The 24,772-nt window shown below is 42.4% G+C and overlaps 1 protein-coding gene across 4 annotated transcripts in view; it reads right to left on the reverse strand.

Moving 5' to 3' along the window:
* The window catches only part of vwa8 (von Willebrand factor A domain containing 8), a 367,132-nt gene that overhangs the window by 317,292 nt on the left and 25,068 nt on the right, over positions 1-24,772 (reverse strand). For all 4 annotated transcript variants that reach the window (XM_087993166.1, XM_087993165.1, XM_087993168.1 and 1 more), the window contains exon 4: positions 15,391-15,501. In XM_087993166.1, coding sequence (XP_087849292.1) covers positions 15,391-15,501 — 111 coding nt within the window. The remainder of the gene's footprint in view (positions 1-15,390; positions 15,502-24,772) is intronic.

A 24,772-nucleotide genomic window follows, 5' to 3' on the forward strand; every position in this document is an offset into this window, starting at 1 on the left:
ATCATTATCCTCAATAGTCAGTTCCCATTCATTAAACTTAAAACCACAACACACAATAATTTCCACTCAAAGTATATAAATTAGGACAAGATAGCAGGCATCAGTTAGCAACATAACTTTTTTTTCCAAAAATAACTGACACAGATTTCAGCACACATAAAGCGACATCTTTCATGTGAAATCACTGCTAATGGTTTTCAATCACATATGCACAAAGCTGGAAGATTTTTGCCAGGCAGTTACTACCCTGCATTAACAAAGTGAAAACACAAAAAGATTCCTCAAACATTATGGTGTTTCTATTGCTTCAAACTACTCAGATGGGCGGCACAGTGGCTCAGTGATTAGCATTGCTGCCTCATAGCACCAGGATTCAATTCCATCCTGTGGAGTTTACACATTCTCCCCCTGTCTGCATGGGTTTCGTCCAAATACTCTAGTTTCCTCCCACAGTCCAAAGATGTGCACGTTAGGTGGATTGGTCATGCTAAATTGCCCAATGGTATCCAGGGACGTGCAAACTAGGCGGGTTAGCCGTGAGAAATGCAGGGTTACAGGGATAAGGTAGGCCTGGGTGGGATGGTCTTTGGAGACTCAATGGGCTGAATGGCCTGCTGTTCACACTGTAGGGATTCTATGATTCCTACCAGATGTGTTGTCATGGTATGCCACACATGTCCGTATTGCGCCAACCCTCACATATGCATTGCAGCTCATCTTTTACTTTGAAAGAGCTATTCAACCCACCATTGCAAAATAATTCAACAAGCAAGACCAACATTTATTAAAACATCCTATAAAATGATCCAAATAACTAAAGTCAATAAGAATTATTTCGAAATGATTTTTAAAAAGGTAATGTTAATTCACTGGGCCAACATAACATCAATTTTTAAAAGGGACAAAACCCGAAATCAGGTTTTAGTCAGAAGGAGAATCAGGGCATGCATGCTACTCCAAACTGTGGTGACAAACAAATGGAACCTGCAAGTATTTAAACATTGCTAAAAGGAGATAATAAGAAAATGATTTTCTTCTTCCACTCATCAAGCCAAGGATACAAGAAACAGTCTTGAAGAAAAGGAACATCAAGTTATACTGCATGAGGATGCTGATGGGTTGGACATTGTAGGCACAGGGATGAAGCAGGAGCAGTTAACTGCTCCACTCCTGACGAAGGGCTTTTGCCCGAAACGTCGATTTTCCTGCTCCTAGGATGCTGCCTGACCTGCTAGATCACCACTCTGATCTAGAAGAAGTTAACTGTAATCTTAGTTCTCAGATCAGGCAGTTACGTACTGATTGGTCAGGTCGTTGTCATGGGAATTCGCCAGCAATTGGAAAAAAGGCTATCGAGACAGCCAATGAAAAGCACCAAGGGTACCAAACTCTGCACAGCATTATTTGTGTTGTCTCTCCACAAGTGCACAAGGGTTTGTACTCCAGCCACACTGGTAGAGGTCAGTTGCACAGCAGTCTTGTCTTGTCCTGAACCTGGACAGACAAAATTTAATGTCGAGACATTCAATGCATTGAATGTGAAGAATGAGACACAACATATTTAAAAGAGTGGAGAAACAAATCGACAAATCTTTGAGGTTTAATAAAGTTGTTGAAAACACAGTCAAATCCTTGGTTTCATAAACAGTGGTATAAGAATACATAAGCAAGGAAGTTAAATAAAATCTTTAAAAGAAAAATTCCTGGTTAAGGTGCAACTGGAATATTGTTTGCAATTTTGAACACCTCACTAGAGGTATGATGTCCAGGTAGGAGGGAGCACAGAAGAGCTCTGGTCTCGGACACGGGCAACAGGATCTCAATTATGTGGTGACATCAAAAAAGCTGGGTTATTTTCCTTGGAGCAGGAGATGTTATGGAGAGATTTCACAGGATCCTGCAGGATTTTGATTTAGTAAATAAGGAGAAACTGGGATGCTTGGGCTGACAAGTTATAAAACAGTTCCTACAGAATCAACCTCAATCAAGGGTGCAAGGCAAGGCTGAGATTTACATCCCATGCGAATGCTGGGTGGCTGTCACAAACTGTGAATTGCCATACATGCAGTCAAGGCATCTGTGTCTATGGAAAATTAGCACCCTTTTGTCCATGTTCATCTCATGAAAGTATTGCAGTATTGGTCTGAAAGTAGTGCAATACTGGTCTGAAAGTAGTGCAATACTGGTCTGAAGCAACAGAAGGGCTTCCATCAGACTGCTTAGAATAGGTGGACTGGTCCATATTCAAGAAGACTGCATATCGAAGAAGTTAATCTGAACCTTCTGCAACCGGAAACCATGGATGAACCAGGAGATCCATTCCCTACTGAAGTATTCAAGTCAGGCAACCTGATCCGTACAGGAAATCCAGTACAAACTTCACAATACAATCAGAGGCAATACCAAACTAAGCTTGAGACCCAATCTAACTACAAGGACATCCGTAATTACGTAACGGGCAATACAGCAAAATCGTACAGAATCATGGACAATAAAACATCCCTATCTGATGACCTCAATGCATTCTGTACTCATTTTGAATAGCAAGTCAGTGAAATGATGTCACCTATTCCAACAGCTTCAGCTGCACCTGCACCCATACCCACAGTCACGGCTGCGGACGTTAGATATGCCTTCTTCGAGTGAACCCATGGGAAAGTGACTGTCCTGAATGAAGTCCCCAGACAAGCACTCTAGATCCTGTGCTGAGCAGCTGGTGGGAGTATTTCCTGATGCCTTTAAACTCTCCTTACTTCGATTTGAAGTGCCCAGCTGCTTCATGAAGACTGCTGTCATCCCATTGCTGAAGAAAAATCATGCACGGTGCCTCAATGGCTCCAACCTTCAATCTTAGGAGGTGCTTCAAGAAGTTAATCAATTCCAGCCTCCCAGATTCCCTTGATCCTTTGCAATACAGGGCCAAAGGGCCTGTACTGCGCTGTATTTTTCTATGTTCTATGTAATTCACCTACCAGCGTAACAGGTCCTGGCAATGCCATCTCCCTGGCCATACACTCATTCCTGGAAACATCTGGATAACAAGAATACCTACATAACGCTCTTACTTATTGACTACAGCACCACTTTCAACTCCATGATTCCAAACAAATTCATCTCCAAATTCCAAGACCTAGCTCTCAGCTACTCTTCCTGTGTCTGAATCCTCGATTTTCTGACCACAATTAGTAAGAATAGGTGACATCACCTCCTCTACGACAATCCTCAATGCTGGTGCCCTGCAAAGCTGCATACTCAGTCTGCTACTACAGTCCTTATACAGTCACAACTGTTTGGCCATAATCCACCCCAACTTCTCTTAGAAGTTTGCTGACAACACCACTGTTGCAGATTGGATTTCAAACAATGAAGAGAGACAGTAAAGAGATTGAGTGCTTATCAGCATGATGCCAAGACGACAATCTCTCCAACAATGTCAGCAAAATGAAGGAGCTGGTCTTTGACTTTAGGAAATGGAGTGGAGGATATACACCTGTCTGCATCAATGGTGATGATGTGGAGATAGTCAAAAGCATCAAGCTCCTGGAAGTGGTGACCACCAACAATCTGCTCTGGTCAACCCACATCAATGCAACAGTCAAGAAAGCACAACAATGGCTCTACTTCCTCAGGAGGCTAAGGAAATGTGGCATATCCATAAAGATTTTTACCAATTTTTCTCAATGCACAGAAAGATAGAAAGCATTCTATTTGAATGCATCACAGGATGGTATGGCAATTACTCTTCCCAGACCACAAGACACTACAGAGAGTCATGAACACAGCCCAGTCCATCACACAAGCCAGCCTTACATCCATTGACTCCATCTACACTTCCTGCTGCCTCACGAAAGCAACCAACATAATCAAAGCCCCCTGCACTCCAGTTATACTCTCTACCACCCTCTTCCATCAGACAGAAAATCTAAAAGTTTCAAGAACAACTTCTTCCTTGCAGTCATCAGACTTCTGAACAGACCTTTCAAACATTAATGTTGATTACTCTCTCTGTGGCTCTAACACTATATTCTGCAGTCTGTGCTGCTACCTGATGCACTTTGTATGGTACAATCTGCCCATAGAGCAAGCAAAACAACACTTTTACTGTATCTTAGTACATGCGACAATAATAAATCAAATAAAATCTCCCCTTTTGTCATCATTGCTCTATTGGACCACCACCATATCAGTCCTAACACAGTGTGGTGTACATCAATGGTGCAATGCAAAGTCCAAGATAGATACCTGTCATTATGTCTAAGGCAGCCAAGATCCCCTGCCCAGCTATAGTCACAGCCTACAAACACTCATTTGAAGCTCTGCGGGTGATGGCCTGCTCTACTTTGATCATTCACATTTTTGCAATTCCTTGCAACACCAATCGACTAATATGAAAGGAGGAGTTCACAATCCTTTCATCCATGATGAATGGGTTCCTGACATCACCTTGCAAATTTGCTGTTTTACCTCAATCAGCTTGATTTACAAACCACAGGAAGGGACGATCAAGGTGTCTATTGGTAAATTATGTTTAAGAGCATTTGGAATGACAATGTGGCCGGGCAGTAAAACTGAGAGAGTTGGAAGATCAAATGTCCTTTTCCCAAAACTTTATTTTTATTCTTCAATGGAAAGTGGACATGGCAAGGCCAGCATTTACCAGCCCATCCCATCCCATCCCTAACTGAATTGAGTGGGTTGTTTAACTTGCCATATCAGAGATAAATGTCAACTGCAGGTCTGCAGTTAGACTGGATAAGGACAGCAGATTTCCCTCACATTAGTCAAAAGATGGATTTTTACAATAATCAAAATAACTTTCATGGTCAGTGAAACCAGATTATTGAATGGACTTAAAATTTCATCTTCTGCAATCGTTGGATTTGAACCTCCGTCCCCACTGAGCCTCTGGATTACTAACCAGTAACATTGCCACCACACTGCTACCTGCCCCTAGAATATATTTCCAGACAGTACTGACTGACTGTCTTCAATACGGAACTGCCGCAGAGATCACATCAAATAGAAGGTAAGAGTCTTTTTTTTTAATTTATTTAACCTGATTTTCTAATTACACATCTCTGGAGCAGAGATTTGATTTGAAAGCACATGCCACATGCCTTAATGACGACTGTCCAGTGACTCTGAACTCCAAAACCACGGAGTGCTTCCAGAGGCAGGCCATGGCTCACATCAACTCGAGTCTCCCAGCTTGTCTCGATCCTCTACAATTTGCCAATGTAACAGATCCATAGCGGTCGCCATTTTCCTAGCCCTGCATTCATCCCTGGAACATCTGGACAACAAGGACACTACATCAGACTTCGGCGGCAGCTCCAACTTCAACACATGATCTTGCCTCGCACATGCCCTATGTGATGTAACTTGTATGCCTGTCTAGTTATTTTCTTCACCCAATGTTCTGTATGCTCTTGCTTACTATGATCTGCCTGTACTGCTTGTAAACAAAGCTTTTCACTGTATTTCAAATCAAATCAATCAAATCAAATCAAACCCAGTCCGCCCGGTCCAACTGCGCCACCAGAGGACCCCAAAAGTCTTGATGAATAACACTTCATCCATGTCATCATCCTGGGTTGATTTGATCAGTTGGAGGGGGTAAGGTGAGACCCTTCTCAAGATGAGTCATATCAGACTTGAAATGTTACTGTGCCTCTCTCTCAATTGTTGTCAGGCATGCTCTGTTTTCTGATTTAATTAAAATCCATTTCTTCCTCACCTTAACACATAATATATTGCCATTCCTTCACCATCACTGGAGGGGAATCCTGGAATTCCCTCTCTAATGGCACTGTGGGTCAACCCACAGCAGATGGACTGCAAAAGTTCAAGGAGGGAGCTCACTATCACCTTCTCAAGGGCAACGAAGGACTGGCAATAAATGCTGGCCCCATATCTCACAAATGAATTAATAAAAAAAAGCTAAAAATATAAATTCAACTTAAAGCTGGATATAGTTCTTCCATGCTAGAACCCAAGCTGTCAAACAATAAGAATATCTGATGAATCTGCATCATGAATTTTTACAAAAGGTCACTACTAGGGCAGCCATTACAGACAATGAAAGAGACAGTTCATGAATATGGTGGAACATTTCTTAACTTCTCAGCAAAAAAAAAATTCTTTACTAATTGTGACAACTCAGACAGCCAGGGAATGAAGCACAGAAGACTACAGTAAAATCTTTATACTTTACAGGCTTTTATTTACAGAATACAAACCATTTGTCATGCATCTTAATTCAGTAATCATGGACTCAAGACCAACAAAGGGTCTGTTTCCATGCTGTATGACTCTATAAATGAAATCTTTCAAACTAAAACTTGACTAGGAAAGACAGCATCATTAATATGTGAAACATTTAATTTGAAATGTTAATCTATACAGGAAACAAAATCTTCAAAGAAACAGCAGAGGCAATCTTGGTTTGAAATGAGGTTGAGAGTGGTGCTTAATAGACTACATTCAAAATAATAATAATTCAAAATAATTCCTTGAAAGGAGAAGTTCATTTAAAAAAAGTGGATGATGTTGCAATTTGTGGGCACAAGCGATTACAAAACTAAATTAAATTGACTAAAACAGGACTGTGGTAACTTTTATTTCTGGGTAAACAAACCTGCCTGACTGTTGTATTTTGCCAAATCTGAAAATCTCTCTGGGAAATTGTAAATGATCAATTTCACAGTAATGAATTAATTCTTAATAGTAAGTTCAGAATAAAACGACAGGAGAGACCTGTTCCTGACCCAATGAAATTCAAACACAAGGTGCTGAGAGATTTTTTTTTGTACAGATCCTTTTGCAGCGTCCATGCTCAGACTTGTCTTGGACATCTAGTCACGGAAGACTGAGTTCCATCAAAGTGTGTTGCTGTTCACAATATTTTCATAGATGACAGAATATCTACAGCGTGGAAGCAGGCATTCGGCCCACCAAGTCCACATTCCTCATGAAGGGCTTATGCCCGGAACGTCGATTCTCCTGCTCCTCGGCTGCTGCCTGACCTGCTGTGCTTTTCCAGCACCCCACTCATGGACATTGAGTCCACACCAATTCTCTGAAAAACATCCCACCCAGACCCACTCCTTAACCAATCCATGGAACTATGCATTTCCAACGGTTAATCGACCTAACCAATACATTCCTGGGCATTTTAGAATGGCCAATCCACATAACCCACACAGACACAGGGAGAATGTGCAAACTCCACACAGACAGTTGCCGAAGGCTGGAATCAAACGAGGGTCCCTGGTACTGTGAGGCAGCAGTGCTAACCAGTGAACTACCATGCCACCTCCAAATTTTAGTTTAGTGCGAAGTCTCTTTCTGTTCGAACACGAAGTGCTTGAACTTAAGGCTGATCAGTGGTTGGTTGCACATAGCCGAGTGAGAACACTGGTCTTACAAGGCTGTCTTTTGTGTTCCAAACCAGCAGAATTCCTTGAATTGTTAGGCAGGACGTGTTAGGATTTGTGAATTTTCATCACACGTTGGAATTAACGTGTACCTTTGAGTACTAAACAATTTGCAATTCAATCTATCATCTAACACATAAAACACTAGGTGCAAATGCTCAGTATCCTCACCCATCACATGAATGGCAGTTTTTCGATCATGACATAGTTTAGGTTGAATGTGTGCATTATCATTAATGTTTGGGCATTAACTGGATTAAAATATCAAACACTACGCTGGTAAAGATGTGCAGCCAATTGATAGTGCTGGAAGGGGGATGTGATAGACAGTAGTACTACAGTAGATACAATTTATTTTGCCTTTCAAAGAAAAGGCTAGAGTTGCCATAAGGGTCTACCCATAAGATCAGAGACAGTGGGATGAGAGCACAAGTGGCTTGCTGGTTACAAGACTGAAAGCAAAGTGTGCGAGTAAAGAGGAGTCATTCGGAGTGGCAGAAAGTAGGAAGTGATGTTCCCACAAGTCACAGTGATTCCAGTGACTTTTCATCAAAACTCAGCTGAGGAGTCACCAAACTCAAAACTTTGCTTTCTCCCCACAGATGCTACCGATCATCTGGTGTCGCCAGCAATTCCGGTTTTCATTTCAGATCTCCAGCATCCGCAGTTCTTTGTTTTATTTCAGTGCTGAGACCATCGCTTTTCACAAATGACATTAATGATTGGGATTTTGGAATCAAATGCACAATTCATTTTTTTGAAGGGGGGGGCACACGGGCTACACATGGTTGGGCTGCAGCTAAAGATGGTTATTACCGATGAGAACTACAACAAATTAAAAATCACACAACACCAGGTTATAATCCAGCAGGTTTACTTGGAAGCACTAGGTTTCGGAGCGTAGTTGCCCACCTGATGAAGGAGCAGTGCTCCAAAAGCTAGTGCTTTTAAATACACCTCTGGGCTATAACTTGACGGTGTGTGATTTTTAACTTTGTACACCCCAGTCCATTACCAGCACTTCCAAATCATACAACAAATCACAGGATGATGTCCATAAATATGTAGAATGTATAAGTAATTAACAAAGTCCAAGATAGCAAAATGTGAGGTGATATAAACTGGTAGAAAAAAATCATTTGGAAGGTGTAAGTCCAGGTGAAGTAGAGAAACAGAAGGATCTCAGAGTACAAATATATCAATCATTAAAATGTTCTTCCGCAGTTTATCAAGCCTGTAATAAGAAGCAAACCAAATATTAGGCTTTATACCTAATTGGACATTATGCTGAACACATTTTAAACAGTAGTTAAATAATACTTATTTAAAGATGCATGTAAATCTGGTTGCCATTCGAACAAAAATGATATATAGAGTAACTGGAGAGGGTGCAGGGAAGATTTACAAGAACTATATTCAGAATGCACGGATATGCATATCAGGGTAAGGTGAACCACTGGGCCTCTTTTCTCCTTAAAGGTTGAGAAGTGACTTAATCAAGGTCTTAAAAATATGCAAAACTTGTGCCCACACCTCCCCCCCTCACTTCCCTCCAAAGGCCCCAAGGGACACTTCCATATCCGCCACAAATTCACCTGCACCTCCACACACATCATCTATTGCATCCGCTGCACCCGATGTGGCCTCCTCTATTTTGGGGAGACAGGCCGCCTACTTGCGGAGCGTTTCAGAGAACACCTCTGGGACACCAGGACCAACCAACCCAACCACCCCGTGGCTCAACACTTCAAGTCCCCCTCCCACTCCACCAAGAACATGCAGGTCCTTGGACTCCTTCTTCGCCAGACCATAGCAACACGACGATTGGAGGAAGAGCACCTCATCTTCTGCCTGGGAACCCTCCAACCACAAGGGATGAACTCAGATTTCTCCAGTTTCCTCATTTCCCCTCCCCCCACCTTGTCTCAGTCAAATCCCTCGAACTCAGCACTGCCTTCCTAACCTGCAATCTTCTTCCTGACCTCTCCGCCCCCACCCCACTCCGGCCTATCACCCTCACCTTGACCTCCCTCCACCTATCGCATTTCCAACGCCCCTCCCCCAAGTCCCTCCTCCCTACCTTTTATCTTAGCCTGCTTGGCACACCTTCCTCATTCCTGAAGAAGGGCTTATGCCCGAAACGTCGATTCTCCTGTTCCTTGGATGCTGCCTGACCTGCTGCGCTTTTCCAGCAACACATTTTCAGCTCTGATCTCCAGCATCTGCAGTCCTCACTTTCTCCTTAAAAATATGGTCTTATCAGCTAACTTTGGAAACCCTTTTGTGTGCTAATCAAGGCAGTGTATTTAAAATGCAATGTTACGTATACCCTCATCTAATGCAGGCAAAATCCACTTGTCACCTATGAAGAACTATCAGAAGTTTGAAATATTATTTTTATAAACATGTATTTAAAGATCACCTATCACCAGAGTGTGAAGGTATAATCGGAATTTTCAACTGCTCAATATGACTGAGATACAATTGATTATTTTTGGTCCAAAACACAAAAACTCTGCCTTTAAATACTGCAAATGACAGTGTAGAGAAAATGTGTCAACCACGCAATTACCATTACCTAGAAAAGCATAAAAAAAAGCTACCAATTATTTCCTCACAACTGATCTCATATTTACATGGAGGCTGGAGCTGCTTGCCCATCTGAACATAGAAATATAATTACCACATTTTACAGAAAAGGTTGCTCTTTATATCAAGAACGGTAGTAATTATTATCTGAGTCATATTGATGCTGAAACTCTCACTCTTGACAGCTCGAGGAAACTGAGCAAAATTGCAATTTACATCATGACACAATCACATTCTGTTCTTCTGGTTGCAGTATTTTCAATTTCTAACAAACTCACATGGTCATTAAGAAACATTTACATAAACACTAATTTGTTCCATATTACTCAATCAAAATCAATTGCAGTTGTTTTCTATAATTTGAATATCTGTGCAGCAGCAACTATTTTCCATTTATTCATCTGTTCACAGCTTCTATAATCTGTCTTTGCATAATGAATGCACTGTAATGAATTATCCATTTGTTGTACTCAACAAGCCAGCAATCTATGATTGCTAACATTTATTGAACATCTTATGGAACAGAGTTGCTAGGTGGCAACATTCAATTCTATCCAGCAATAGGGGAGAGTTTATCGTAAAAAGTTCAATTAGCCGGTCAGGACAGTTTGAGGATCACAGAAGAGGAGTTTAGTGGCTGCAGGCAGTTGGATTGTATTGTATTCTTCAGACTTAAGAGAGGAGTTCTAGGAATTAACAGGTAGCTAAGGGTTGGAGATAGAACTCAGAAAACATCCTGTAGAACTGGGGAATTGTGCTGGATTTGTATTGGAGAAGCCACGTGGTGCTGCAAGAAGAAGCCTGCAAGAAGTAATACTCCAGAGCAATTGATAGAATAGAGTTTGAAAAGCAGATGCAGATGAGGAAGATCAGAGCTTGAGGAAAGATTTCGGACAGTACTGACTCAACAAAGCGAGCTGACAGTACCAAGTGCTATACCTTCGATCAAGTGCAGGAGTGCAGCTTCTGGAGTAAAAAGAAGCTCTACAAGGAATGTTCCATGAACCTCGTCCTGCAGCCATCAGAGCTCAATATCGAGTCCAATCATTTTAAGGGTTGAACATTTTCTTCCATGTCCTTCCCCCACTCCCCAACTCCAGACCTTGTCATCACTTGGGTTGTTTTGACCACAGCCAACTCATTTTCACTCACTAATGGTCCCCATTAGCAGCTTTTCTACCTCCCCAGGTTACCATTATCAATTCCTTTCCCTGTCACTGCTGTTCGTGCTCTCTGGGCTCCGTCTCCACAAATCCTTTACTCCTTCCTTTCCCCAACCACAGCCCCTTTCTTTAGCATACATACCAGCCTTTTCCAACCGACTACCAGTTCTGAAGAAGGGTCATTGCACCTGAAACATTGTCTCTGCTTCCTCTCCACAGATGTTGCCAGACAATGCTGAATTCCTCCAGCAATTTTTGTTTCTGATTTCTAGTATCCACAGTTCTTTCCTTTTTGTTCTAAAAGGAAATTACTGGTCCCTGGTCAGATTGCAAAATAAGTTTGACCGTCTGACCTAACAGTACCCTCCATTCTATAATCAAACTGGATCTTATGTGCACTTCAAAGAAATAGTGATGTTATTCAAGGCAAGGAATTCCACATGGAGGATGCAAATAAAATTAATGTATTTCAGTACAGCTTCAAAAGCCTTCCTCTGGTGCACCACCTCACTACCTCTCATGAGGAAATGAATTCCCTCCAAAGGTTTGCTTCCACACGAGCTGAAGCCCTCCAGTATTGAGGTCAAAAGACCCACTCTTCTCATGTACGCCTCAAATTTGACTGTTAGGGATTCCATAACCGTAGAAGATCATGAAAGGTGAGTCCAATCCTTTCCTTATCTGGTAGTCACATTTGTGTACCTGCAGCAAATGTGTAAGGGCAGCACAGTGGCAAGCACTGCTGCCTCACACTGCAGACTAAATTCCAGTCTTGGCTTACCGTCTGTGTGGAGTTTGCATGTTCTCGTGTCTGCGTGGGTTTCCGCCAGGTGCTCCAGTTTCATCCCATGCCATCTATCACTAACTGTTGCACTAATACCATCTTTGATTAGGACTACTACCCCACCATCTTTACCTCGCTTCGTATGCCACATACCACTCAGTATTGAGAAGCCAATCCTGGTCATTTTGCAGTCATGTCTCCATAACGGCAAACAGATTGTGTATATTTACTTCATTGTGCACGATCAATTCAGTTACTTTGTGATCGATGCTATGCACATTCAAATACAGATCCTTTAGTTTTGTTATTTTGTAATCTTTACAACATCTCGGTTCGATGATCGGTGCATTCCTAGGTTTTGTCTCTCTGATTCATCCTGCCCTTTTCTGACCTTCATTTCCAATATTACTCAATTGAGTTGGCAGTGTTGCAAAAAAAAGCTAAAGGTGGTACAAACATAAAAGGGGCTGATCAACAGTTTAACAGACTTCTCCTCACAGACCAATCTTGAACAATCGTTTCAAACTATGTCACCATGCAATCTGATTGTTTCAGGAATGAAAAGAGCAGAACACTTTTGTCTTCTTTATTGCCTTATGGAACGTGGGCAGCACCGGCAAGACTGGCATTTATTGCCCATCCCTTGCACTGAATGTTTGCTAGACTATTTCAGAACACAGTTAAAAGAAATCAAATTGGTTTGGGTTTGGATTTACATGTAAGACAGATCGGAGACCAGATAATAATGGGACGTTACCTTCCCCTGATTGATCGGGTATCAGTGAAAACCTGTTAAAAGCTCAAAAATCTGATCTCTCCAGCTCTTGCTGCCTTTGAAACAACAAAAAAAAGCCAACAGCAAGGAAGCTTTCGTGCTCATACATCTGGAGCTCCAGTACGGGACAATAATCTGACAGACTGGGACAATAGCACATAACGAATGCATATGGGAAAAGAGCAAGCTAATATTTCACATCTAGATGGCTTTTCATCAGAACTGTGATGGAAAGTCATCTAAACTCAAAACGCTAGCTTACTCTCTCTCCTTGGATGCTTCCCCACCCGTTTTGACTTCTAGCGTTTTTTTTCAATACAGATTCCAGCACTTCCAGCAATTTACTCCCACTAATGTATATAGGTATATTAAGGTAGCAAGTAACAAATCTGGTATCCAGCTGGAGGATAGGGACTGTAATTTTTAACTACGCGCATGCACAGATGCTGCAGTTTACAGTTTGAAATGACTTTACCCTTGGGTTGGATACTTGACATGGAACGTATTTTGTAAACAGATTTATCATAATTGCATCAAATAGAACATGTTGTATTGGGACAAGTTGAAGTTTCTTACATATCTTTAGTAAAAGGCGAAACAATTTTATGATTGAAGAGAAACTAAAGAACTTGTGATATCCAATTTGAAATTTTTGCATTGTGTTGCTACAAATTTTATGAACAAAGTATATTTTTAGAGGAAAGAGAAACTCTGCATTGAGACTGAGACCAGAGGTTGACATGCCTAAGTTGCTATGTCTGTCCTTTGCGTTGAATGTAGGAATAGTGGTCAAAATCAGCCAACTGTGATCACTGACTAGTTTATCTACTACTGGAGAATAGATGTGAACACGCAAGGACAAGAGCCAGGTAGAATGCAGTAACCAGGCCCCAGCACAGCTCCACTCGTTCATTTTCATGCTGCGATCATAAGACATCTCAGACCTTTTTAAAGGCCACGGTTGTGATTATCAAAAGGTGCTGGAAAAGCACAGCCGGCTAGGCAGCATTCAAGAAGCAGGAAAGTCGACATTTCGAGCATAAGCACTACATCAGGAATGAAGCAAGGGATTATTGAAAGGAGGCCAGAAAGGTTAAAAAAAATGCAAAAAGGCTTGTGCGAGAAGCTAGAACCAGGGGCATCATCTCAGAGTAAGGGGTTGCCCATTTAAAACAGAGGCGAGGGGGAATTTCTTCCCTCAGAGGATAGTGAATCTATGGAATTCTTTACTGCAGAAAGCTCTGGAGGTTGGGTTATTAAGGATATTCAAGGCTGAGATATCCAGATTCAGATTCAGTCAGGAAATCAAGGGCTATGAGGAAGGGAAGAAAAGTGAGGTTAGATTAGATTAGATTACATTACAGTGTGGAAACAGGCCCTTCGGTCCAACAAGTCCACACCGACCCGCCGAAGCGTAACCCACCCATACCCCTACATTTACCCCTTACCTAACACTACGGGCATCTTTGGACTGTGGGAGGAAACCGGAGCACCCGGAGGAAACCCACGCAGACACGGGGAGAACGTGCAAACTCCACACAGTCAGTCGCCTGAGGCGGGATTTGAACCCGGGTCTCTGGCGCTGTGAGGCAGCAGTGCTAACCACTGTGCCACCGTGTCGCCCACAATCTCATTGAATAGCAGAGTAGGCTTGTTTGGCTAAATAGCCTTGTTCTGCTCCAATAGATCACCTTAGTCTTTGAAACTAAGTTTCCTCAATCTCACACTTCCATTCCCATTTATCTGACATTTTTTGCAGCAAAAGGCGTTTGGCTCTCAGCTGATAGATCCAGTAAAAAGGATTGGCATGTTTGTAACTATGCAAGTTCCAACATACTGTTTTGGCTGCCATTCACTCTGAAATGCTTGATTGCATGTGGTGTCAATGAATGTGCAGAACGCTATAATTAAGGTGCTGTAGAGGACTTTACAGGAAACCTGAACTATTAGAGTCAGTCAGGAATTTGTATCATGTGGCAGTGCCATCCAATCTACTGACCCAGCTGTTTCTGGGAATAATAGTATATTACAACACATGTTGTTCAACCCTGCCGACAGATGTCGACACCAGTACATCTCATGTATCATCTTGCCTGCCTGACATCTTTGTCATTTCCCTCACGTATTAGGATATTAAACTGGAGAATATCATTAGGAAGTCCACGGGCATTGTAAGCAAAACATAGTTTGCAACAACTGACACAAAGATTCACACAAATCCACTTGTATAAAAAGGAAGCAAAACAAACAGACAAGCAATGACAATTTAGAAATGGGCTTTTCTCCATCACGATACCCTTTTCAAATCTTCTAGATACACCTCTTAATATCACATAGCAACTCGAGCCAACTGTTCTCCATATACCAAATTCACGTTTGGTTTTCTGAATGCTAGAAGAATGAGAATTGACCTTGAGGGCATTCATTATCCCCAACTGTTAAGGAAATTAAATACTAATGTTGGAACATTTTCTTCGTTACTGCCCTTATTCTTTGGAAAAGGATTTAAAACAGACAGTTTTACGATAACAGTAGGCTTGTGCCTATTCCTCACACATGTCTCAATAACACTATGTTCAAATTTCTTACTGTTTTTGAGTGAAGACACAATAAAAAAAAGCAGCCATTTGCAATTTAACTTACCTGATCAAGGTAAAGGGCTGTTCCTGCTCGGATCTCTCTGCGTTGTTTAAGGTCTGTCTCAGTTGTATCCCTGGATAGCGCCATGTACTCTACCTCTCGTTTGGTCAGCTCCTGTATGGGGGCAGGGAATAAATTTAGTCAAAACATGTTTGTTAATTACCCAGCCCACAATTACATAAAATTGACAGAGAAACAGGCCATTTCACCCAACAGGTCCATAACATTTATTTTCCATTCAAGTCTGCTCCTATCCTTTCTTGTTTATCTTGATTAGCATAACCTATTATTCTTTTCTCCCTCAGAAGCTTAGCTAACTTCCCCTTAAATGTGGTTATACTATCCACTTCAAAAACATCCTGTGATAACAAATTCCACATTATTGACACTGTCTGCAAAAACAAGATGTTTCTGAATTCCCAATTGGATTTATAGGTCACTACCATTAATTGATGACTTACAGTTTTGCTCTTCCCCACAAACGGACAGAATTTCTATGTATCTCCATCCAAATTCTTCATTATTTAACAAAAAGCCACTGCAGCATCCCTCATACAAGGGAACAGTAACTCAGCCTGTTAATTTTCCTAATACATATATACATTTGCAAGGACTGCAAAGTATAACTTATTTTGTTTCGAATTACACAGCACAGAAACAGACCCTTCAACCCAACTCATCCACACCGAACAGGTTACTTAAACCGAACAAGTCCCATTTGCCTGTGTTTGCCCCATATCCCTTTGTATCTTTCCTGTTCATGTACCTGTCCAAATGTCTCTTAAATGCTGAAATTGTACCAATCACTCCCACTTCCTCTGGCAGCTCATTCTATATACACACCACCCTCTGCGTCAAAAAGTTGCCACTAAGGTCCTTTTTGAATCTTTTCCCTCGCACCACAAACCTATACCCTCGAGTTTGGTTCTCTCCCCTATCCTGAAGAAAAGACTGTGTCTCTTCACCTTATCTACGCCCCTCATGATTTTATAAACATTGATAAGGTCACCTTTCAGCCATCTATGCTCCAAGGAAAAAGGGCCAACCTACCCAAACTCCTCTCATAACTCAAACCCTCCAAGTCCCAGTAACATCCTTGTAAATCTTTTTTGCATTCTTTCCAGTTTAATAATGCCCTTCCTATTACAGGGTGACCAGAATTGTATGCAGTACTCCAACTCTGGCCGTACCAATGTCTGGTACAGCTAACATGACAGCACAACTACTATAGTCAATGCTCTGACCGATAAAGACAAGTGTGCCAAACGCCTTCGTCACCAGCCTGTCTACTTGTGATGCCACTTTCAAGGAACTACGTAGCTGCAGTCATAGAGATTTACAGCATGGAAACAGACCCTTGAGTCCAACTTGTCCACGCCAACCAGATATCCTAACCCAATCTAGTCCCATTTGCCAGCACTTGGTCCATATCTTTCTGAACCCTTCCTATTCATATACATATCCAGGTGCCTTTTAAGTGTTGTAATTGTACCAGCCTCCACCACTTCCTCTGGCAGCTCATTCCACATACGCACCACTCTCTGTGTGAAAAAGATGCCACTTAGATCCCTTTCAAATCTTTCCCCTCTCACCCTAAACCGATGCTCTCTAGCTCTGGACTAGTCAATCCATGGAAAAGACCGTGTCTATTTATCCTATCCATGCCCCTCATGATTTTATAAACTTCTATAAGGTCACCCCTCAGCCTCCGATGCTCCAGAGAAAACAGCCCCAGCCAATTCAGCCTCTTCCGATACCTCAAATCCTCCAACTCTGGCAACATCCTTGTCAACCTTTTCTGAACCCTTTCAAGTTTTACAACATTGTTCCTCCATGAGGGAGACCAGAATTGCACACAATAGTCCAAAAATGCCCTAAACAATGACCTGTACAGCTGCAACATGACCTCCAAACTCCTATATTCAATATTCTGACCATAAAGAAAAACATACCAAACATCATCTTCACTATTCTATTTACCTGCAACTCCACTTTCAAGAAACTATGAACCTGCACACTCTTTGCTCAGCAACACTCCCCAGGAACGTACCATTAAGTGTATAAGTCCTGCCCTTATTTGCCTTTCCGAAATGCAGCACCTTGCATTTATCTAAATTAAACTCCTCCTGCCATTCCTCAACCCATTGGCCCATCTGATCAAGGTCAAGTTGTACTCTGAGGTAATCTTCTTTGCTGTCCACGACACCACCAATTTTGGTATAATCTGAAAAATTAGTAACTATACCTCCTAAGTCCACATCCAATGCATTTACATAAATGATGACAAGCAGTGAACCCAGCATTGATCCTTGTGGCATACCACTGGTCACAGGCCTCCAGTCTGAAAAGCAACCCTCCAGCACCACCACCCTCTGTTCTCTACCTTCGAGTCAGTTCTGTATCCAGGTGACTAGTTCTCCCTGTAATCCATGTGATCTAACCTCTTACAACACTCTGTTCAACAACAAGGTAGCCAGGAAGGACTTGAAGAGAGAGCTAAGAGCAGCAAGGAGGGGACATGAAAGGTCCTTAGTTGGTAGGATTAGGGAAAACCCTAAGGCTTTCTATCGGTATGTCAGGAATAAAAGAATGACTAGGGTAGGAATAGGTCCAGTCAAGGATAGTAGTGGGAAGTTGCGTGTGGAGGCTGAAGAGATTGGGGACACACTGAATGAATACTTTTCGTCAGTATTCACTCAGGAACAGGACATTGTTGTCAATGTGAATACTGAGTCACAATTAAGTAGAATGAATGGCTTTGAGATATGTAGGGAAGAGGTGTTGGAAATTCTGGAAAGGGTGAAAATCGATAAGTCCCCTGGGCCTGATGGCATTTATCCTAGGATTCTCTGGGAAGCAAGGGAGAATATTGCAGAGCCATTGGCCTTGATTTTTATGTCCTCGTTGTCTACAGGAGTAGTGCCAGAAGACTGGAGGCTAGCAAATGTGGTTCCCTTGTTCAAGAAGGGGAGTTCGGATAACCCTAGTAACTATAGGCCGGTGAGTCTCACTTCTGTTGTGGGCAAAGTCTTAGAGAGAATTGTAAGGGATAGGATTTATGAACATCTGGATAGGAATAATGTGATCAAGGATAGTCAGCATGGTTTTGTGAAGGGCAGGTCGTGCCTCACAAACCTTATTGAATTCTTTGAGAAGGTGACTAAGGAGATGGACAAGGGGAAAGCGGGAGATGTGTATGGATTTTAGTAAGGCGATTGATAAGGTTCCCCATGGTAGGCTACTTCAAAAAATACGGAGGTATGGCATTGAGGGTGAGTTGGAGGTTTGGATTAGGAATTGGCTGGCTGGAAGAAGACAGAGGGTGTTCCGCAAGGATCTGTTTTGGGACCGTTGCTGTTTGTCATTTTTATAATGGAGGAGGGGCTAGAAGGTTGGGTGAGCAAGTTTGCGGATGATACGAAAGTCGGAGGAATTGTTGACAGTGAGGAAGGATGTGGCAGGTTACAGCGGGATATAGATAAGCTGCAGAACTGGGCAGAAAGGTGGCAAATGGAGTTCAATGTAGCTAAGTGTGAGGTGATTCACTTTGGTAAGAGTAACAAAAAGATGGGGTACTGGGCTAACGGTCGGATACTTGGTAGTGTGGATGAGCAGAGGGATCTTGGTGTCCATGTACATAGATCTCTGAAAGTTGCCACCCAGGTAAATAGTGCAGTGAAGAAGGCATATGGCGTACTGGCTTTTATTGGTAGAGGAATTGAGTTCCAGAGTCCTGAGATCATGTTGCAGATGTATAAGACTCTGGTGCGGCCGCACCTGGAGTATTGTGTGCAGTTTTGGTCGCCATACTATAGGAAGGATGTGGAGGCACTGGAACAGGTGCAGAGGAGGTTTACCAGGATGTTGCCTGGTATGGTAGGAAGATTGTATGAGGAAAGGCTGAGGCACTTGGGGTTGTTTTCATTGGAGAAAAGAAGGTTTAGGGGTGACTTGATAGAGGTTACAAGATGATTAGGGGTTTAGATAGGGTTGACCATGAGAACCTATTTCCACGTATGGAGTCAGCTATTACGAGGGGGCATAGCTTTAAATTAAGGGGGGGGTAGGTATAGGACAGATGTTAGGGGTAGGTTCTTTACTCAGCGAGTCGTGAGTTCATGGAATGCCCTGCCAGTAGCAGTGGTGGACTCTCCCTCATTATGGGCATTTAAGCGGGCATTGGATAGGCATATGGAGGATAGTGGGCTAGTGTAGGTTAGGTGGGCTTGGATCGGCGCAACATCGAGGGCCAAAGGGCCTGTACTGCGCTGTATTCTTCTATGTTCTATTCACCAGGGCCTACCATTAACTGTCGAAGTGCTTCCCTGGTTTGCCATACCAAAATGCAACAGTTCATATTTATCTGAATTAAACTTCATCTGTCCCTCAACTCACTGGCCCAGTTGAAGAAGATTCCATTGTACTCTTACATAACCTTCTTCAGTGACAATAGGATTGTGGTGTCATCCGCAAATTAACTAACTATGCCTCCTATGCGCTCATCCAAATCCTTTACATAAATGACGAACAACAGTGGATCCAACACTGACCTTTGTGGCACACTGCTGGTCGAAGCCCTTCAGTCTGAAGAACAGCCCTCTACTCTTTTAAATGAAAGATGTAAACAGAAATGCCAAGCCCCACTCCTCCTGCAAACAGCTTGAATCAGACAGTCCTGGGATGGGGACAGTACCGGGTTAAATAGAGCACACTCCGATCTCTCAAAACAGAAAAATAAACATTTCTCCACGTCTGGAACTGAAATAAAGTTCCAGTGACATAAACAGAAATTGCTGGAGAAGTTCAGCAGGTCTGGTCGCATTCGTGGAGATAGATCGGAGTTAACATCTCCGGTGTGGTGATCCTTCACCATAAGTATAGGTCCACTGCTTTGTCATTTATATAAATGATTTGGGTGTGAACTTAGGGAGTAAAGTTAGTAACTTTACAGATGACACCAAAATTGGTGGTGCAGTGGACAGCAAAGGTGGTTACCTTGGATTACAACTTGACTTTGATCAGATGGGCCAATGGGTTGAGGACTGGCAGGTGGAGTTTAATTTAGAAAAATGTGAGATGCTGCATTTTGGAAAGGTAAATCAGGGTACAACTTATACACTTAATGGTAAATTCCTGACAAGTGTTGCTGAGCAAAGAGACCTCGGAGTGCAGGTTCATAGTTCCTTGAAAGTGGAGTCTCAGGTAGATAGGATAGTGAAGAAGGCAAAGGCTTTCCTTTATTAATCAGAGTGTTGAGTACAGGAGTTTGAAAGTTCATGTTGCAGCTGTATAGGACATTGGTTAGATTACTTTTGGCATATTGCGTACAATTCTGGTCTCCCTCGTATTGGAAAGATGTTGTAAAACTTGAAAGGGTTCAGACAAGATTTACAAGGATGTTGTCAGGGTTGGAGGATTTGAGCTATAGGGAGAGGCTGAATAGGCTGGGGCTGTTTTCCCTGGAGCACCAGAGGCTAGGGGATGACCTCGTACGGATTTATAAAATCATGAGGGGCATGGGGAGAGTAAATAGACAGATGCTGCCAGACCTGCAGAGCTTCTCCAGCAAATTCTGTTTCTAATTTCCAGCATCCGCAGTTCTTTCAGTTTTTATAAAGCTCCAGTGACTCTGGAAAAAATGGAAAACAAATAAACAAAAAATGGCTTTCCTCAATTCTGCCCCCATTACCCACTCTTGGGGTAGGGACAATAACGTGTTGAAATCTGGAATAAATATTCCTTGGCTCAGCTGAACACAAAGCAAACTATAAAAATGAAGGCCCCTCAGCTCCCTCTCCATGGAATGCTTCTGGGACAGGGACAACTATGTTCTAAAAGTCAGAGGGAAAGATTCCTTTACCCATTGCAAATGAAAATAAAGATTCCCTTACACCAACCCCATCGAGCATTTCTGGGACTGGGACAGGGACAGCACAGGGTTAAAATTAAAACGGCCTTCATTATGACATGCAATTCCTGTCCATAGGGTGGTCTCAGCCTCGGACTGTCTATCAGGAATTGACTGTCTTTTGCTTGGACCTGACCATTGTCTGGGACACAGGCGACATACACTGGAGATCTCCCTTACAGGACTGGCGGCTCCCACCATGAAGCCACTGCCCAGGACCAGCTTCCTCCTTGAGTGTGGTTTGCACTTGCCAAGGGAGGAGAGAACTCAGGTTGGCAGAGAAGTGGGCCGGATGATGCCAGTGCAGTTGGCCGTGAGGGCACTGATCCACTTCCAGTTCATGACCCAAACCACCCAGAGCCGTACAAACAAGGTATTCGACACCGAGCATGCACTTGAGGTGCCTCAGCCATATGGTGAGCTTCATGGCGAACTGACCCCTGTCCAACTCAAGTTAGTGGAGCTGACCAGGCAGCAAGTTGCTTAGACAAAGTTTTCTCTCCTCATATCCACGGTGACTTTTCCAAATCAATCCATATTTTTACATTTACTTCTATCCAAAATAGTTGTTTCCCACCACCGATGTTAAACTGACTGGTCTGTAGTTATTGGGTCGATCGTTACAAAACTTGTTTTGTACATCTGCAGACCTGGCCTCCAGCAATTCTTGCCCACAGCAGTCGTATGAACTTTTAGTTTCCTCATGAACTTATACTGCGATAACTGGTAAAAAGCCAATTTCTGATCCATCGTATCTAATCTGTCAGATATCAAAATTCTGTGTCACATGTAAGACCACTCACAACCAGCAGCTTAACCTACAGCATTGCAAAAGTGTTTGGCAAACAGTTATCACCCATATGGTGATCTCAAAACTAAATATGTTTCGAGCCAAAGAATAGTGAGACAGCGGTGGGGAGAAGGTGGAACGGTGGAGTTAAGCCCAACTAATATGCATTAGGTTAACTGAACAACGTCTTCGAATATACCCAGAGAATCACAATAAGCAAAACCACAATTGAAGCTGTTCACATCTGTCAGTAGGCCAGACACAGTACAAGGTCAGGCAACAGGAAACAAGTGACTGCTCACTGACAATGCAGCCTTACAGCGCCAGGGACCCATGTTCGATTCCAGCCTCGGGCAACTGTCTGTGTGGAGTTTGCACATTCTTTCCATGTCTGCGTAGGTTTCCTCCGGGTGCTCCAGTTTCCTCAGACAGTCCCAAAGTTGTGCAGGTCAGGTGCCCATGCTAAACTGCCCATAGCGTTCAGTGCATTAGTTAGAGGGAATTGGGTCTGAGTGGGTTACTCTTTGGAGGGTCGGTGTGGACTTGTTGGGCCAAATGGCCTGTTTCCACATTGTAGGTAAGTAATCTAATCTAAGCTCCCATTGGTGGCAGCATCAAACCACAAGACACAGATTAAAGGTGACTGGATAAAGAAACAATGTGGAGACGTGAGGAAAAAGCTTTTCACACAGCAAGTGATTAAGAATTCAAATATGCCGCTTAGTAGCGTGATGGAGACAAATTCAATCAAGGTATTTAAAAAGGAATTGGATTATTATCTGCAAAGGAGAACATAGAACATAGAAACATACAGCGCAGTACAGGCCCTTTGGCCCTCGATGTTGCGCCGATCCAAGCCCACCTAACCTACATTAGCCCACTATCCTCCATATGCCTATCCAATGCCCGTTTAAATGCCCATAAAGAGGGAGAGTCCACCACTGCTACTGGCAGGGCATTCCATGAACTCACGACTCGCTACAGGAAGACAGGAAACAAGTGCTTGGGTGCAGTGATCATTCGGAGAGCCAGCGAAGATACTGTGGGATGAATGGTTTCCTCCGGTGCTGGAAAAATTCTGCAATTCAATCCAGTTGTTCTCATATTTTATTCTGCTATGCTTAATTTTGATCAACATCCTTCCCCTCACAACTGGTGAGGCTTTGGTCTCACAATGGCAACCATCTTTCATCTGGATCAGAATCACTTTAGGCTGATTTGGTGCGAAGCTGTTTTTAGTTTCAAATCAGACATGAGGAAAGGGTGAAATATACCACTCCAAAAATGAGAGGGGGGGGGGTGCACAGTTGGGAAAATGTTTCACGTTCCAGAGTTAAGCTATACACAATTTGTCATTCTAACACTACAGAGTAAAAGTGACAGTGGTTGATCTCAGGTACAACTCGAATCTCAATTCAAACTGCTACACAACACAAAAGTCATCTCCAGTCTGTACAGAAAAAAAGCAAGACCAGGATGTTCATAAAGCCCTTGTGAAATGTTCAATGTCAATAATTCAGGATAGATATCTGATAGAAGCAAACTGTAAACGTGATAAGTAATTATTTTTAAAATTATAATGTTATCATTTTGTTGAGTGAAAATGATAGAAGGCACCATTGTGAATTGTTATAGCCAGTGGAACTGAAGTTGGCAGCAGCTGTGAAGAAAAACATATTGCTTGTTGTAGGAAAACTGCACCACATTGGAACACAATTAACAGTTAGATGAAAGGATTCTATTGTATATATGTTCAAAATTATGAATTATGCACATATATTAAACAATTAACTTCATAAACACCAGTGTTACAAAAAAGAAATTCAATCTAGTAAAACATCCATAAAATCATCACAACAGTTTAATAAAAGAACTTACTTTTTCATCACTTCTGGCTACCTGTTATACTTTGACTTTCAGTCACATTCCTGATGAAGAGCTTATGCTCAAAACTTCGGCTCTCCTGCTCCACGGATGCTGCCTGACCGGCTGGGCTTTTCCAGCACCACACGTTTTGACTCAGATCTTCAGCATCCGCAGTCTTCACTTTCTCCCCTTACTTTGACTTTCACTTCATCTGTTCACTTCTTATTCTATTATGTCTCATCCATTTTCAATGAAATCTCTTATTGTACATCTGAATTTCTTTCTCACAATCGTTCTGCCTCCTTCTGATTGACTTGCTAATTATTGTTTTGTGATCTATCATCCTATATTTCTCTGTATCCCTTGGCTCTTGTGCATATCCCTTCATTAAAATACTGTATTTCCTTGCCTTACCTTTGACTCAACACAGGGTAGGAAACAAGATGGGAAGCAAAAACAGTTCTGAAGTGAATGCAGCAACCAGATAGTGCTGGAACTTGAGAATCTGGGCAGAAGCGATAAAGGAGACTGGCTCCAGACAGCACAAAAATACACTAATCTAGCAATAGAATTAAGGAAGACGGTTTTTGCTGCAGTTAGCAAACCGAAGCTTGTCAGTAAATCAGGTGTATTTCAGTCTGGGGACCTGGGGCAGATTACTTAAGGCATGTGGTCTGCCAATCTACACAGCTGTTAAGGAAAGTAGCAACGGATCCGTACATGCACTTGATGCCTACAAAGCAATAGGGTGTATATCCAGGATTCAGCAGCATCTGCCAGGGCAATAGAATGGCCAGAGCAAGGCCACCAAAATTCACAGC

The sequence above is a fragment of the Chiloscyllium plagiosum genome, unplaced genomic scaffold (assembly GCF_037043375.1).
Source record: "Chiloscyllium plagiosum isolate Xiang-an unplaced genomic scaffold, Cpla_swu_hap1 HiC_scaffold_12, whole genome shotgun sequence".
Lineage (NCBI taxonomy): Eukaryota > Metazoa > Chordata > Chondrichthyes > Orectolobiformes > Hemiscylliidae > Chiloscyllium > Chiloscyllium plagiosum.